This window comes from Bidens hawaiensis, unplaced genomic scaffold, assembly GCF_021521415.1.
Source record: "Bidens hawaiensis isolate Kalapana, Puna unplaced genomic scaffold, B.hawaiensis_p1.1 tig00032103_1, whole genome shotgun sequence".
NCBI classification, from domain to species: domain Eukaryota; kingdom Viridiplantae; phylum Streptophyta; class Magnoliopsida; order Asterales; family Asteraceae; genus Bidens; species Bidens hawaiensis.
In genome coordinates, this window is record NW_027495446.1 from 184,184 (window position 1) to 201,456 (window position 17,273).

The following is a 17,273-nucleotide window of genomic DNA, read 5'->3' on the forward strand; positions in this document are numbered from 1 at the left end:
TGTAGGCCGATGCTCGATCGTTCGGTTATTGTGTTCATCGACGACATTCTTGTGTATTCCAAAAGTGAATCCGATCACGTTGGTCATCTCACGAAAGTTTTGGAAGCTCTGCGAAAGAATAAGTTGTATGCGAAATTTTCGAAGTGTTCCTTTTAGTTACGTGAGGTTCAGTTCTTGGGTCATGTTATTAACCCGAGTGGTATTTTGGTTGACCCTGCAAAGGTGGAAGCCGTAAACGAATGGGAATCTCCTAAGTCTCCATCCGAAATTCGTAGTTTGCTGGGCTTGGCGGGGTATTACCGCCGCTTCATTCCCAACTTTTCGAAGATTGCTTCATCATTGACCAAGTTGACTAAGAAGAGTGTTAAGTTCGTTTGGGGTACTGAGCAGGAGGAGGCTTTTCTCAAGTTGAAGAACAGGTTGACACATGCCCTGATTTTAGCTTTACCTGATGGCACCGATGATCTGGTGGTTTATTCTAATGCCTCTTATCAGGGGCTTGGGTGTGTTCTGATGCAGCGAGGTCAAGTCATCGCTTATGCCTCACGGCAGTTGAAGCCTCATGAGGTGAATTACGCTACTCACGATTTGGAGCTGGCGGTGGTTGTGTTTGCGCTTAAGTTGTGGAGGCATTATTTGTACGGCGTTCCTTGCGTTATCTATACCGATCATAAGAGCTTAAAGTACTTCTTCGAACAAAAGGAACTGAATATGCGACAGCATTGATGGTTGGAGTTGATTAAGGATTATGATCTGGAGATTATGTACCATCCCGGTAAGGCTAACGTGGTAGCCGACGCGTTGAGCCGGAAGGAGAGACCGAAACCTATTCTTGTGAAATCTTATCAACTTATTCTTAAACCTGATATTTTGAAGCAGATAGCCAACGTTCAGAATGAAGCTTTACAGGTGGAATGGATTATGTCAGAGCGTATTTGGGGTCAAGAGAAATTGTTGGAAGACGTTGGTGATGGGGTGAAGTATAAGGATGGGCGTTTATGGGTACCGAGGTATGGGGGATTCAGAGGTAAAATTTTGGATGAAGCACACAAGTCGCGCTATTCTATTCATCCGGGCGCGACCAAGATGTACCAAGACCTGAAAAAGAATTATTGGTGGTCTGCGATGAAGTTTGAGGTGACTCAGTACGTGAGTAAGTGTTTGACATGTCTGCAAGTTAAGGCCGAGCATCAGAGGCCGTTCGGGAAACTTCAGCCCTTGGAAATACCTAAGTGGAAGTGGGAGCATCTTACGATGGATTTTGTGACTAAACTGCCTGGTACTCCTAGGGGTGGTTATGACACTATTTGGGTAATCGTTGATAGACTGACCAAGAGCGCTCATTTCTTGCCAATCCGAGAAACTTTTAATTCCGAGCAGTTGGCCGATGTGTTTATTCGTGAGATCGTTTCTAGGCATGGGGTGCCGGTATCCATCGTTTCGGATAGGGATACGCGATTTACCTCTAGGTTTTGGAGGAAGTTTCATGAGGAAATGGGAACCAAACTCCTCATCAGTACCGCTTATCACCCGCAAACGGATGGTCAGTCCGAGAGGACCATTCAGACTCTCGAGGATATGCTGCGGGCTTGTGTTATCGATTTTGGTGGTAGTTGGTATCGTCACTTACCGTTAGTCGAGTTCTCTTATAATAACAGTTATCACGCCATGATTGGGATGCCACTGTTTGACATGTTGTATGGTAGGAGGTGTAGGACTCCAGTTTGTTGGGGTTCCATTGGTCAGAAACAGTTGGGTAGTTTGGAGGTGGTCGAGGCGACAACTGAGAAACTCGATAAGATTAAGGCTTTTATGAAGGCCGCTCAGGATCGTCAACAGTCCTATGCGGATAAAAGGCGAAGACCTATTGTGTTTGAGGCTGGGGATCGGGTTATGTTGAAAGTTTCTCCTTGGAAGGGTATTATTCGTTTTCATAAGAGAGGGAAGCTTAGTCCGAGGTTCATTGGTCCGTTCCGTATATTGTCCCGTGTTGGTGAGGTAGCGTATAGACTGGAGTTGCCCGATGAGCTCGCGGGGATTCATCCTATGTTCCACGTGTCCCATTTGAGGAAATGTTTAGCAGATGAGGAGGCCCATGTGCCTCTTGATGATGTTGAGCTCGATAGTAAGTTGAACTACGTTGAGGAACCTATTGCTATACTTGACCGTCAGGAAAGGCGTTTGAGAAATAAGGTGGTTAGATATGTGAAGGTACAGTGGAGTCACCGGAGGGGTTCCGAGGCTACTTGGGAGTCCGAAGACGAGATGATGAAACTCTATCCGCAGTTGTTCCTATCGCATCAGGATTCGGGGACGAATCCCATTGTAAGGGGTGGACTTGTAACACCCGTTAATTCTCGGTTTAAAGATTTAAAGCATGTAGAGTGTGTATAATTCTCGGGATTTAACCGACCTTTCTCAGAAGCCCTCTCGTCATCCCGGTACGTTAAAGCATTTAACTTTTCTTCCAAGATGCCATATACTTCAATTTGGAGGGGCTAGAATGAAACTTATTTTTTTATACCATAAAAAAAAAAAACCCTAACCCCACTCTTGCTGGTCCGATCGGCACAACACAGCCCCCCCCCTGCGATTTTTCTTTTTTCTGGCCAAGTCGTGAGCGTAAAACATCACTTAAAGTTTAGTACTATGATTCCCCAAGTCTTTTACACCATAATTGGTCGTTATAACACGCGTATTGATCGATTAACGACTTGTTGTAGGCTAATCGGATGACTGTCCAATTGAGTTTTTCCGTGACTGTTTTGAGTGAGGTTTTTGCACCAAAATCCTCCTAGGTATGTGTAGTATATCATACTTAAAAACCATATTCATTGGGGTTCGTTAGATTGGTCAACTAGTTATTGTTTGAAAGATTGTGTTCGGTTGACTAGAATTGTAGTTTGGTGCGTTTAACGCGAGGGTTGAGGTGATTAACGACCAATTCAGCTCGGGGACACTTGGTTTGATGTACGGGCTGTTGAAAAATCATTTTTATAAGTTATGGGGCTGAATTGGTTGTCGGTTACTCCAACGGGTCGGTACAGCGCGCAATTGCGTTTATTGAGTAGTTGGTGCATTGTACTTGCGAATTACCGACCCATTTGACTCGTGTAGCGTCGTCTGGACTTGTTGGCTGTGACTATATCAGGTTGGGTCCACACGGGCCTGAGTTGGATGTTAATGGCCTAAACGACTCTTAAACGTGCGTATTGGTATCACCTAGTGCTTCCGGGGGTAATTTGGGAATTCTTTATTCCCGGGACTGTCTAAGGGTCGTTTTGGTGAGTGTGAGGCTTCGGGGGCTGTTGTGATTTAGTTTGATGAGGTCGAGGCTTTAGGTGACCCGAACCCCGTTAGTACGTCTCGTAGGGTAAACGAGTCATCTTGATGTCATTAGTATTGATTGAATGTAAACCGGCAGGTGTTTGAGTCTTGGGATTTCTTAGGGATTCTCTAGCTCGTGGTGAATCCGTGTCTCGTGTCAGGTGAGTTCATGATGCCCCTTTTTAATTCTTTTTAAGTTTTTAGGCTAGCATGCACACCTAAGCGAATTGCTTGATGAAACGTTTAAACTATTTTATATAGGCTTGCTAGTATATAGTTGGCCTTGGGATGTTATGGTATGTATATATATATTATTGTATGCCCAATATTTGGCCATGTTGTAGCCGTATCGACTATGGATGTTACGTATGCCTACTTTGTGTTTGCATACGTTGATAAGATGTTACGTGTTTGGGTTGTACGTTTGCTCGACCCTGATGTTATTACTTGGATGTTATATATATATAGGACGGTACTTACAAGGATGTTTATATATATGTATGTATATATATATTTAAGAAGGATTATTTACCAATGATGATGGCTTAACTGGTGTACCCCTTTTATGTTCGAAAAACCTTTGGAATGATTATTATGATTTTTATTATTGATGCTATTTATTAAAACTTGAACTCACTCTGCTCAAGCTGACTTTGTGTGCATGTTAGTGTGAGTTTCAGGTTATGAGGAGGATGCCTTATCGCTTGGACGTGCACGAAGCTACTTGGACGGTGAAGGGCATACGTGGATGGAAGATTTTATTATTGAACATTTTATTTTAAAAAGTTCTATAAATATATTTAAATTGGTTTTGGGCATAATTTCCCGGGGTTTTGGGAACTTATTTTATTATTTATGTTTTCCGCTGAATTATACTCTGAATTGGTTATTTTAATGAAATGAATTATTTTCAAGTTTAAATATTTTTACAAGTATTTTGTATGAATACCAACTGTTGGGTTCCCGGGGTTCGGGGCCTTACATGAAGGCATTGTTTGGTTCAGACTGTGCATTAAACATTTTCACCCCATTCACTAGATGAACTGTTGGATGAGAACGGTTGAGGAAATTAGAGCTGATTGGTTGTTCATTCTGTGCTTGTCATCCATCTCAAAGTACTTGATGGTTGAAGTCATATCTAATAAAGCTGTTGTGTTCAGACTGGTGGTTCTCTTGATTGTAGTTACGCTGCTGCTCCATGTGTAGGGTAATGAGTTGAGAAGTTTCTTGTTGATCTCAGAGAATTCATAGTGGATACAAGCACTTTTAATTCTTGTATTTAGGGTCTTAAATCTTTGGATGAGAGATGCAATATATTCTCCTTGAATATGATTAAACATGTTATAACTCTCCTTTCAACATCTCTTTCATACTTTCTCGCATATCTAAGTTGCCCTCACAATTTTCAACCAATGCATCCCAAAGACCTTTGACAGATGTGAATTCTCTTAGAGTTTGAGCAATAACGATTGACAGACACACACTAAGTATACCATAAGCCTTTTCATCATCAAGAATCAATTTCTTATCTTCCTTAGTGTAGCTTGCAATAGGAACACCAACTGGTCCATTTGGAGAAGGTGTGGTAGGTCTATGAGGTCCATTCTTAGTAGACCTGAGTAGAGCAAAGTCATTGATTCTCACATTGTTCTTAAATCTCCATTTGAATTCTTCAAAGTTACTGTCCCAGTTAAGAAGTCTAGGTGTTTTGTTTGTGGTACCAGCTTCATTCTCAAACATCAAGTAGTTCTTTAGTTCAGGATCGTGTGACATTTTGGCAATCAGATTATCAAATCTAAACAGTCTTGAAAAGCTGAAAATGTTGTTAAAAACATAAAGTTTAAATAAATCGCACAGGGAATGCGATTAGAAAGGATTAAAAGTGTGATTGGATTTCTTCTGAAATATGAAGCGAATGATTCTGAAAATGCGATGCGATTGGTCAGTCCCGTGTGATGCGATTGATATAAAATGCAATTTGATTGTACTGATGCGATGCGAGTTGTTTCAACCGATTGGATTTTAAAATGTGATGCTAATAAGACTTCAAATGCAATGTGATTTGAAATATTAAATTCTGATGCAATTCAAAATCCAATATGTGATGCGATTTAAATTTTCAGTATGGCACAAATCTCGCTGTTTATGTACGGATTCTCAAAACAAACCACCTTTTGACCCTTTTCAAGCTTTAAACACACTTGAAAGTCCAAAGAACACAAGAACACTCTCAAACACAACTTTTATATTATTTTCAAGCTTGCAAACATTCCTTTAAAGTCCGAAACCCACTTGTAACACTTTAACAAGCTTCTCAAACACATAAACAAGACCAAAGTCCAAGATTGTGATCCATGAAGCTCAACTAGTAGAGTCGAAAGCTCTGATACCTTGTAGGTCCCTAGAACAGATCTGACAACAATATTTTTGGATCAATCTCACACTAGAGCTAGCGGAAATCACTCTTGAGAAACCTAGATCTCAGATCTATTTGGTGTTAGTTATTTCCAAAAGTGGTAAGAAGAGGAGTGGAGAGTTGGTAGGAAAGTTAGGAATATGATTTGAAAAAATGTTGTTTTGCATGGACAAGTCTTCACTATATAGTGTGAGACTTGTCATAATTATTTTCATATGTGGGGCCCATAAAATGGGCTTTTGATTACAAGGTATTATTACAACATAAACTAAAGCTAGTAAAACATAAAGTTAACAGCACTAAATAATGCAAAAGACTTTATAGCAAAACAAGGCTCTACAAAGTTTGTAGAGAGAAAGAAATAAGGAGATCAAGTTGAACAGATAATCAAAGTCTTAACGGAAGTTGAAGAAATCGCTCAAACTAATTTTAGTTTAAGAAAGAGTAATGAAGTTTAAACTAAAACTTATTATATATATTTAGTACAAGTGTCACTATGTCATTACTTTAAAGTTTTTTTCAAGTCAAAATATGTACAAGGTTACGATGATGAATATACTATATCAGATTGTTAATCAAGAATTATAGTTTGTGTTAATCAATCTTCTTGTTCGTTCTCTATTCGTTTGGTCTTCAAATATCACAAACTTTTTCTCAAATTATTGGGATGGAGTCGAAATGGGAAACCGTACGTCGATGTTCTAATAAGGGATGTTGATCACCTTCTAGGCTTGGAGGTGAAGATGAACCTAGAGCATATAAAATCATATTAAATAATATTCATAGAAAAAGATCATCGGCGCCGGTCGGCTGGCAAGATCAATTTGGAAAACTAGTTAAATTAGATTAGATGAAGTGTGATGGTGTCATGCTGATGCATATATACAACCTTAATGATGTTACTACAACGTCATGATGCAAGGTATTGGATTAGAAAAAAGGAACCCTAAAAGAGTTGCAGCATAAGGATCTGCAGTCCTGATGATGATGATGATGATGATGATGATGAGTGATTTAGTAGTAGCCTTTGCATTATTACAAGCTTTTCTTTTTCTTCAAGTTTATGATATCTGCCAAAAACAGTAGTGTAGAAAAAAGAGGAGATATGCATGTGAGCCAACACACTCTATGTCCCCTTGCTTTTAAAACCCTTAATTTACTCACCCATAAACATTACTATTAGCATTTACTTCACCGTCTACTTTATTAAGTATTTGGATTAACAAGCTCACCAAATTCATAGCACACCTTATTTTGATGTACGTGCTCAAGCAAAAACTAAGCGTTTTAGTTAATAAGCAGCGGTAAAGAATTGATAACGCTTATAAATCTATAATTTTATGTCCTAGACAAACAAATTCAAATTTAGAGGATTAATAACTAGATTTTATTATTGATGACTAATAGACGTGATAAACTCAAATCTAATAACTAGATTATATTATTGATGACATAATTATGAATGTGTACCATATTATCATCTCCAACTTTAAACTAATATATTTTAAGCCCTAAACCTTACAAAGTGATTCGAAACATGAAGATGGATGCTTTTCCTCCTTGTGTAGCTTAGTTATACTTGTATATTTTGTAACATATATTTTAAAAGTAGTTAAGTAGCATCTTGATCTAATAAGGCAAAATTCCTAAAATGAACCTACTATGAAAAAAGATTTGACGTCCAAGTTTTAGAATTTTAAAAATGTCCCATTTAACTCATCTTTGACCATGTGTTCGGAAGTTTAACACGTCTTTGTAAAACATGTTGTCAAAGACGTGTTAGACTTCCTAACGCATGATTAAAGATAAGTTATGCATCCAAACACATGGATAACGATGTGTTGGCATCTAACCACATAGTCAAAGACGTGTTAGCCTGTTATTTGTTTTTTAATATTATATTATTATAATTATTTTACTTATTTCTTTTATAACATTTGCTTAATATATAAAGTTTTATATTATTTCAAATATACCGATTAGACATGCTTAGTTTTATCTACGGAACGACATAAACTTATTCGAACCTGAGCCGTGTCACTATGTGTTAGAAGTCTAACACGTCTTTAACGACGTATTTATAAAACACGTCTTCAAAGACGTATTAAACTTTCTAGCACATAGTCAATGATGAGTTTGAGATGAACACTTTTGAAATTCTAAAATTTGGAAAGATAAAAATGAAATCTATTTTCAAAATAGGTTTATTTTAAAATTTTTCCCATATAATAATCAATAATTAGAATGCCCGTGAGCCCTAGCATTTTGAGATAGATGTGTGGGTGTACTTTTAGTAAAGAAAGGGACAAAATAAGTGAGAAAGAAAGTCAATAATTAAGATAGGAAAAAGACACAGGTGTTGTTCTCTACTTTTAATGTGCTTTCTTTCATTCTAAAGTGCGTTAAAACGGGGTTGCTTTTAGTTGATAGATAAACAACTCGCCATGCATAGTCTAAGCTCTTCGCATAATCGCATTCATTTATTTGATCATGGGAATCTAACATTATTTTGATATTTTCAATGTATATGCCTCTATGTGTGGCCGGAAATGAAGTTTGCATACTTCATTGTCTCGTCCATATATATATATAGGGTAAGGTTAAAATAAAAACCTACTTAAGTTGTGAAAACTCTAGAAACTCATTCTCAACTACATGTTTTTAATTAAAGTTTAAAACTTGTGGTCCACAATTAAAGTTAATAAAAAATATAAACATAAATATAACTTTTTCTCTCTCCTGAAAACATATATAAAAATTAGTAAAAAAATATTAAAAAATAGCAAAACAATTTTTTTTAGTTTTTGATGTTTTGTATTAAATGTTACAACATATATTACGTGTGTAACAAAAAAAATTAAAAAAAACGATGTTACATAGGGTTTTCACGAGTTTTCACAACTCAAGTGAGTTTTCATTTTATACTTCCCCTATATATATATATAGAATACAATAATCCTTTATCGTACATTACGTACGCGACACTTCTAACCGTTGATTTTCAGAAACCCAAAATCACAATTACACTAATCTGTTCGTCCCTCTCCCTCAATCCGTTTCCACCACCCCTCACCGACATCAGCACATCTCTTTCGCCTCCGCTCGTCGGCGCCATCAACACTTTTCGTCACCATCATCGCCGTCGACAACGAACTCATCGGAAAAACGCAAAACTCGTCAAAGGTTTGTTTATTTGAATTGAAATTGAAACTGAAGCTAATTGATCGGTTAATCTTTGAAATCGATTCAATTAATCATCAATTTGAAGCTTCAATCGATCAATCTGAGTTCTGGATGATGGGTTTTTGACATTGAACGTTTAAGATAGCTGAACGTTTAAGTTTTTGCTTGAACTTTTAAAGGTTTGAATGTATTAGCTGAACGTTTAAGTTTTTGCCTGAAATTTTAAAGGTTTTGAACGTTTTAGCTGAACATGTTAACTGAACGTATGTCGCCTACGTAATGTACGTTAAGCGATTATTGTACGTTAACCTTCCCCCATATATATATATATATATATATATATATATATATATATATATATATATATATATATATATAGGGGATGGATCTTACGAAAAGTGATATTATAGCGAGAAGTGCGAGAAGTGAATCTGAACCATTGATTTGTTTAATCAATGGTCAACAAAAGAAATAGTAAATTCGTAAATACAAACACATGTTTATGGAATATTTTTAATTAAAAAGGGTGCATATGTCTTTTGTGATATAGCCCTTTTTAAGGTAGATATTAATGCATTTTGCGGTTTCATTTTTTATACTTAATAAATGTTCATAGTGTCATATATAATTTTTATTATTGTATTTCTGTTATTAAGCTAGACATTAATATATGTGAAAATTTATAATTGTAGATTATTAGCATTATCCGCTATTTATTATATGTAGTTTAATATATATAAAAAAAGATTTTATTTTGTACTGTGTAAGTGGTATTTTGAATTGTGTATGTATAAACTTTCTTATGTGTAGCTTTATATATGTACTGTGGAGGTGGTATTTCGAATTGTGTATGTGTAAATTTTGTCGTGTGTAAGTTCATATGTGTACTGTGTAGGTGGTATTTCGAAATTTGTATGTGTAAATTTTATAACATGTAGGATCATTTATGTGTTATGTAGGTTCATATATGGGTTGTGTAGATAACATTTCGAATTGTGTATTCGTAATTTTTATCTTCTGTAGGTTCATGTATATTCTGTGTAAGTGGTATTTTAAATTGTGTATGTGTTTATTTTAGCGTGTGTAGGTTCATATATGTATTGGGTATGTGGCATCTCGAATTATATATATGTAAATTTTATCGTGTGTAGGATCATTTTATGTAATATGTAGATGATTTTACGAATTCGGTATAAAGTTGAAAATATTTCTAGATATGGTTAAATTTGAAATATTATGACGAACGAATTAATCATAGATTAACAAAAACAATTTAAAACAGAACGTACTTTGTTACTTGGTTATATTAGTTGATAAACTGGTATTCGAAATGCATCAATTATTTCATGGTAATGGAACTAGTAAAAAAAGAAATAAAAATAAATCAATACTAACTAAAGGACATCTAGTGGTATAAATAAATTGTAACATACAAATCATAAAGTCTGGATATTAATACTTTAGACTTTTATTTAGGGATAGATTAAAAAAAAATTAAATGATGAGTTATTTTAATCTACCTATACTACCCTTTTATTTGTTTATTTTATTTTTTCTCAAATTTCATTAATTACAATAAATGGAATACATTTTCAACCATTGATTAATAATCTAATAATTGAGATCACTTCTCGCACTTCTCGCTATATATATATATATATATATATATATATATATATATATATATATATATATATATATATGCAAGAAATGAATCTGAACCATTGATTGTGTTTAACTAATGGTCTACAAAAGAAATGCTAAATTCGTAATTACAAACAAATACGCATGACATATTGTATATATAGATAAACATTGAAATATCGATGTCACAAGTGTTTTTTGAATATTATATTAGTTAAGTTATGATATTTATCCAAATCATTTTGATAGTTAAACAATTTGGTTTGTGTGCCTTGATGGATGTTGCATTTGTTTTTTAGCCATAGGACATAGTCCAACACTATAGTCCAACGTTCAGGTTCGAGGCTCCAAGGCTCATATTAAACAGCCAATATTTTTCCTTACTCTTTCTCATTTTCTCATTTGGTTATTTAATGTTTTCTATGACGGGTTTTTTGTATATGATTTTTTATGCATCTTTTATTATTCTATTTGTTTTAAATATTTTAACTTAAAGACACTACTACAAAAACGTCTATTAACACCGGTCTAAAAAATAATTTACAATGGTGTAGGGTCCAACCGTTGAATATAATGCGGAGCACCATTTTATTTTGAACAAATATCCCAACTCCTTGTAAATAAAAAGGAAACTAGCGTTGTTTATAGACAAAACCTTTAACAACAGGTTTTAATCATTATTTTAAAATGGTTAACATCTTCACGTTATATTTCGTTAATATATTCATTACTTGCAATGGTGTAAAAAATGATTTACAATGGTGTGAGGTCCATCCATTGAATATAATGCAGAGTACCGTTTTATTTTGAACAATTATCCCAACCCGTTGTAAATAAGAAGAATACTAGCATTGTTTTATAGACAAAACCTTTAACAACAAGTTTTAACCATTATTTTAAAGTTGTTAACATCTTCACAATATATGCATTACTTGCAACGGTTCTACAAATACTCGTTCTAAAAACGTCAAACGTTTTGCATATTAGAACGGTTATAATGCTAAACTGTTGGAAATCTTTTCTAAAAATTATGTAATTTTACACTGGTTATAATGTAAAGCGTTTTATAAGTTTAAATTAGTAATGGTTTATTATAAGTTAAATGGTTTTTAAGAAGGTAGGTGCAACCATAACAAAATCATATCAATTAATAGAAAAGAAGCGCATTTATAATAAATGGTTTTTCATAAGGTAGGTGGGCCATCTACCAACTAATAAGAAATAATATCGATTAAATGAGTTAGGTGCAACCATAACAAAATCATATAAATAAATATAAGATCGATCACTTTGCAAATTCCAACTTGCAAACCCCCAGTCTAGCCAGCCACTTTAAAATTCTCCAATAATTTCCACCTTCAAAATCCCCCATTCACCAAATTATGTGTAACATTATGCTATGTCATCTTCCAAAGCCACCTCACTATAGGTTCTTGAATTTTTGTTGGAATTGGTGTTCTCGGAAATATAATACCATTTGAACGGCCTCTTGTCTTATTCGATTTTTAGATCGATTCCAGACAATGAGAAATGGAAGGCTATACATTGGCTTTGCGGATGCAATGTGTTGGCTTGTTACATTCTCCTCGATCTCTATTAGATTTGGAGATTTATGCTTTCAATGGTGTTTGAAGGTTTGACTTTAGGGGCTATTTGGCTAAGCTTTTGAAATTGCTTAATCTTAGCCTAACACCCTCTAAGACTGATGACTGGGTGGAGAATCATATCCAACTAAGGTATGCATCGATGCAAGCGTGTTGATAAATGCTACCCGAGATGCCAAACGAGATACCAAAGTGTTATTTAAGGTTGGAGAATCATATGTGTCGTCATGTAAGTAATGATATAATGTCAAATTGTTTATCAAAAACAGATCGTTGGTTATATCGTTGGTGACACTGAAGAATGCTAATATGCATTGGTGAAATCTTGTAGACACATACCAATCATGTAGACATATACCCGTGCAAAATTCCAAAGATTATTTTTGTTTAAAAATTCTTGTTGTACTAAATCCTTTGTACTATTAAACTAATTAATTTTGTAGTGTTAGAAATATTGTTTACTTATGTTGAATTACTATGTTGTGTATGACCAAATAATAAAATAATTAAACATATTAAACATTGTTTTTGCTTTAGCTTTAGTCAACTGGTCTTACAAGTATTGTGTCTAGTATTATTTGTTCACTTATATTGTAACAAATACGAACAACTATCTAAAAGCACGATTAATATTATAAACAAATTGACATAATTATAAATGGCAATAATATTAATAAAGGTAGAATATTTAAAAGTAAAAAAAGATACTGATTAGACAAATAATATTGGTCCAAATCTTCTAACAATTCAAGTAGAGTGATGGAGAAATACGTATCTAAACCTAAGGCAGGTTTAATAGGAAGAGCACTTGGCAGAAAATCATGATTTTGATTAATCATTTTAGTTCTTCCTTGATTATCCAGCAATCCTGGCCATGGAACTTGTGACAAAATTATACTCATGGTGAATTTGGGATATAGAAGTATTGATGTACATAAAAGTATACATCTTTTAACTATCATATAATCTCCAAAACTACATCTTTTATCATATTATCTAGTTCAAATAACTACTTACTATGTTAATTTTTATTTTCAGGTATATCCCAACCTCAAATGAAGACACAAGTGAGAAACACAAAGAAAAACAAAGAAAATAAAAGAAAACATCTCAACACACCACCATATTTCAAGTAGCACACCCCCATGTTTCTCTATGCAAGAAAAGACAAAAATCTGGTAGAAAAGGACAAAATCTGATGCCAGCTGGACACACCGGCATGCTTACTGAAGCACGGGGGCTTGGTCACCTTTCAGAAAAGACAAACAAAATTTATCGCTGACACCAAAAAACGAGGGCGTGCCCCATGAAGCACGCTGGCATGGTGAGTCATCATGTACGATTTGACAGAACAACTAATGCACTTGAACACCTCAACACGCCAGCGTGCCTGGTGAAGCATGGTGGCGTGCTTATCTCTCCAAACAACCTATAAATAGGAGTGCAATGTGCATTTTTTCAAGTGTGCTTGGAGAGGTTTAAGACGGGTTCTCACTTAAAATACTCACTTTTCACTTGAGTTGAAGTTCCATAAGAGAGTTAGAAGGCCTAGAGGCTATCATCATCATCCATCACCATTGAAGAAAGAAGTATTATCCATATTGGTTAGATTGTTCTAGTTTAATCATGTGTTTGTTATCTTCACTTTCTTTGATGTTCATTATCATGTTCATTATAAGCTAAACCTCTATTTGCCATCTAAAATATATGAAGAAGCTTTGTTCTAATTGATGATTATATTGAATATGTGAGTTAGTTTTTATGAAGTACATGGTTATCTTGCAATTATCCTTTGATGAGATATGTTTTGTTATCATTAAATTATTTAATATTGAGGATTAACACTCATTCATGATTCATTGATGTTCTTGGAAACTAGAAATGGTAAAAAGAATATCTTGATATTTTATCCAAAACATACATCCTTGTATTGTACTTAGAAATGATTAGATACAAGCTATGATTGATTTCTCTAGTTTTGGTAATTCTGAAATAAAATTGTTAACACGGTTGATTAGGTTATCATGCTAGTTAAAAAAATTCATATGTTAAAGGAATGTGTAAATACAATCTACTTAAATCAACCAATGGGAGGTTGTGTGAATAAACTACAACCACCCGAAGTTGTTAGAATTAGTATTGAGAAATCGAAGTCAATCCTAATCTTCAACTTCACTAAAACTACTTGCTTACTTGAATTGACATTTTCATGGTATGCATGAAGATATACATTCTACTTTCTTTTTTGTCATAGGGTAATTCACATAGCAATGAGGGGTTATTCTATCATATATTATTAAAGCAAGTTAATTACATATTCATCATTATAATCATCAAGCAAGAATGGAATGGATTCTTGATTTAAGATGGTAATGATGATGCAGATTAATGTCTTGATGATTATTTCAATTTTAAATATTTCCTAAATTAACTTTGTTTGTGTGCATGTACGTCTTTTGGCCTAAGCTGTATGATATTGACATCATTAAGTAAGGTATAATAATATTTTTAAGTTAAATATATATTTGTAAATTATTTAGTTTAACTTTATTGATAGTAATGCTTTAAAGATTTATGTTCAATGGAATAATTTGAAATCAAGAGGTACATCCAAAGAGTTTGAGGTATGCATACTAGATTAATAGATACTAATACACCTCCTAAGAAGACTCATGGAAAAGTTTAGGGAGAAGAAGCGTGATCTACATATGGTGTTCATTGACCTAGAAAAGGCGTACGACAATGTGCCACGTCAACTGCTTTGGGATAGCCTTGAGGGCAGAGGGTCCCATGGAAATATATAGAGATGATTATGGATATGTATGTCAACACTACAACAAGTGTGCGTGCGCCCTTGGGGGATACTGACTTATTCCCGGTGGAGGTAGGCCTTCATCAGGGCTCAGCACTCAGCCCGTTTCTTTTCGCAATAATCTTGGACGAATTGTCAAAGTCAATTCAGGAGACAGTCCCTTGGTGCATGATGTTCGTAGACGATATTGTCTTAGGTGGCTGAGAGAAAACAAGATCTGAACATGAGGTTAGAGCAGTGGCGAGCAGCTTTAGAAAATAAAGGTTTAAGGATTAGTCGTTCAAAAACTGAGTATCTCCATTGTAACTTTGGCGGGAGAAACGATGATGAGGAGATCCAGATCACCATCGAAGACCAAGTGGTTCCGTGGGTAACGAAGTTCAAATATCTAGGATCGTTTGTCCAGAGTGACAGGGAAATAGATAGTAACGTGGCCCACCGTGTCCAAGTTGGATGGAGTAAATGGAAGGAAGCTACAGGAGTTTTGTGCGACAAGAGATTCCCAAACAGGCTAAAGGGTAAATTTTATAGGGTCGCGGTTAGACCAGTAATGTTATATGGAACAGACTGCTGGGCCATCAAGAAGTCACATGCGCGCAAGTTAGAGGTAGCAGAAATGAGAATGCTAAGGTGGATGTGTGGGCACACACGATTGGACCGAATAAGAAATGATATTTTCGAGAGACATTAGGGGTTGCTAACATTTCAGATAAGATAAGAGAAGGGAGATTGAGATGGTTTGGACATGTGAAGAGAAGAGAGACGACGACTCATGTCCGATTTGTAGAAACTATTAGTATAGAGGGGAGGAGGGATAGAGGACGTCCCAAATTAACTTGGGACGAGAGGATTAAACATGATTTACTAGATTTGCACCTCTCCGAGGACATGGTTGAGGATAGGAATTCTTGGAGACGTAGGATTAAGGCTAAGGACTTTTAGGAGAAACGTAGAGTTTTTATTATAATTCTATCATAGGAGGCGTTTCTTTACCTTATTTTGAGTGGAAAAATGATATATTACTATAATACCCTATCCTCAAACTAGTATTTATAACACATATTTGGTATTCATTACTAATATCACTATTATTATTGATCTATTTCCATATTTAGTACAACAATTATTACTATAACACATATTTAGTATTCATTACTGATACAACTATTATTACTGTAACACATATTCAGTATTAATCTATTTATTATAATATCACTATTATTGATCTATTCATTACTAATATCACTATTATTACTATGGCATATATTTTAGTATTCATTACCAATATCACTAGCATTATTGATCTCATGCATATGGTTTTCGAGCCGGGGGTCTCTCTGGAAGCAACCTCTCTATCATTTGGGATGGAGGTACATGCATATGGTTTTCGAGCCGGGGGTCTCTCTGGAAGCAACCTCTCTATCCTTTGGGATGGAGGTACGATTTGCCTATATCCCACCCTCCCTAGACCCTGCTAACAACTTTGCTATTGGTGGGATTTATACTGGGTATGGTTGTTTTTGTTGTTGTTTTGTTTATTTACAAACAAAATTATTTTTTTATACAAGTTTTAAATTATGATAAACATCTCCACAAGTTTCTATAAGCTACATGTACTCATTACTATACATGTTTTTTTTTTTAAATTATGTTTAGTTGATATAGAAAGTACTATTCTTTTTTAACAGATGAATTTTGATGAGATCGACAAGCAATGTAGCTATTCTATGAAACACTACAAAATCAAATAAGTATTATATTTTTTTGATTAATTTATAGTCTATGAATTTGTTATAACATACTTTATCTCATTACCTATTATAGGTTGTAACGTCCGTAAATTCCGATAAAAGATTTAGCCTTGTAGTGATTGCGTACACCTTCGGGCTTGACCCGGCATTCTTCCGAGGGCTCATTTCCACCCCGTAAATGTTTCTTGCTTAACTTTTCATGCAAGTTCAACTCTTAATAAAGTGGAAGGGCCAGAATGTAACATTTTATATTATAATCAAAATCAAAACCCTAGCTCTCTCCTAGAAGGTCCGATCGGCAGAAGGCTACAGCCTTGCACCCCCGATTTTTCTTTTTTGCAGCTGTGATTAGGCCGTAAAACTCCAATTCCAAGTTAGTCCCATGTCCCCTCTAGTCTTTTACACCTTAACCCATCCTTATACATCGCGTATTGATCGTTAAACGACTTGTTGTAGACTTGTATGGTGGCTGTCCAATTGAGGAATTTAGGGGCTGTTTTGATTAGGGTTTTTGCACCAAAATCTTACTAGGTATG

At 35.0% G+C, this 17,273-nt stretch overlaps 1 protein-coding gene across 1 annotated transcript; it reads left to right on the forward strand.

Moving 5' to 3' along the window:
* The first annotated feature begins 14,916 nt into the window (after nt 1-14,916).
* Nucleotides 14,917-15,677, forward strand: LOC143583021 (uncharacterized). The gene is made up of 2 exons (XM_077065451.1): nt 14,917-14,994; nt 15,183-15,677. The coding sequence occupies exons 1-2, from the start codon at nt 14,917-14,919 to the stop codon at nt 15,675-15,677; spliced, it is 573 nt and encodes a 190-aa protein (XP_076921566.1).
* Nucleotides 15,678-17,273: the final 1,596 nt, after the last annotated feature.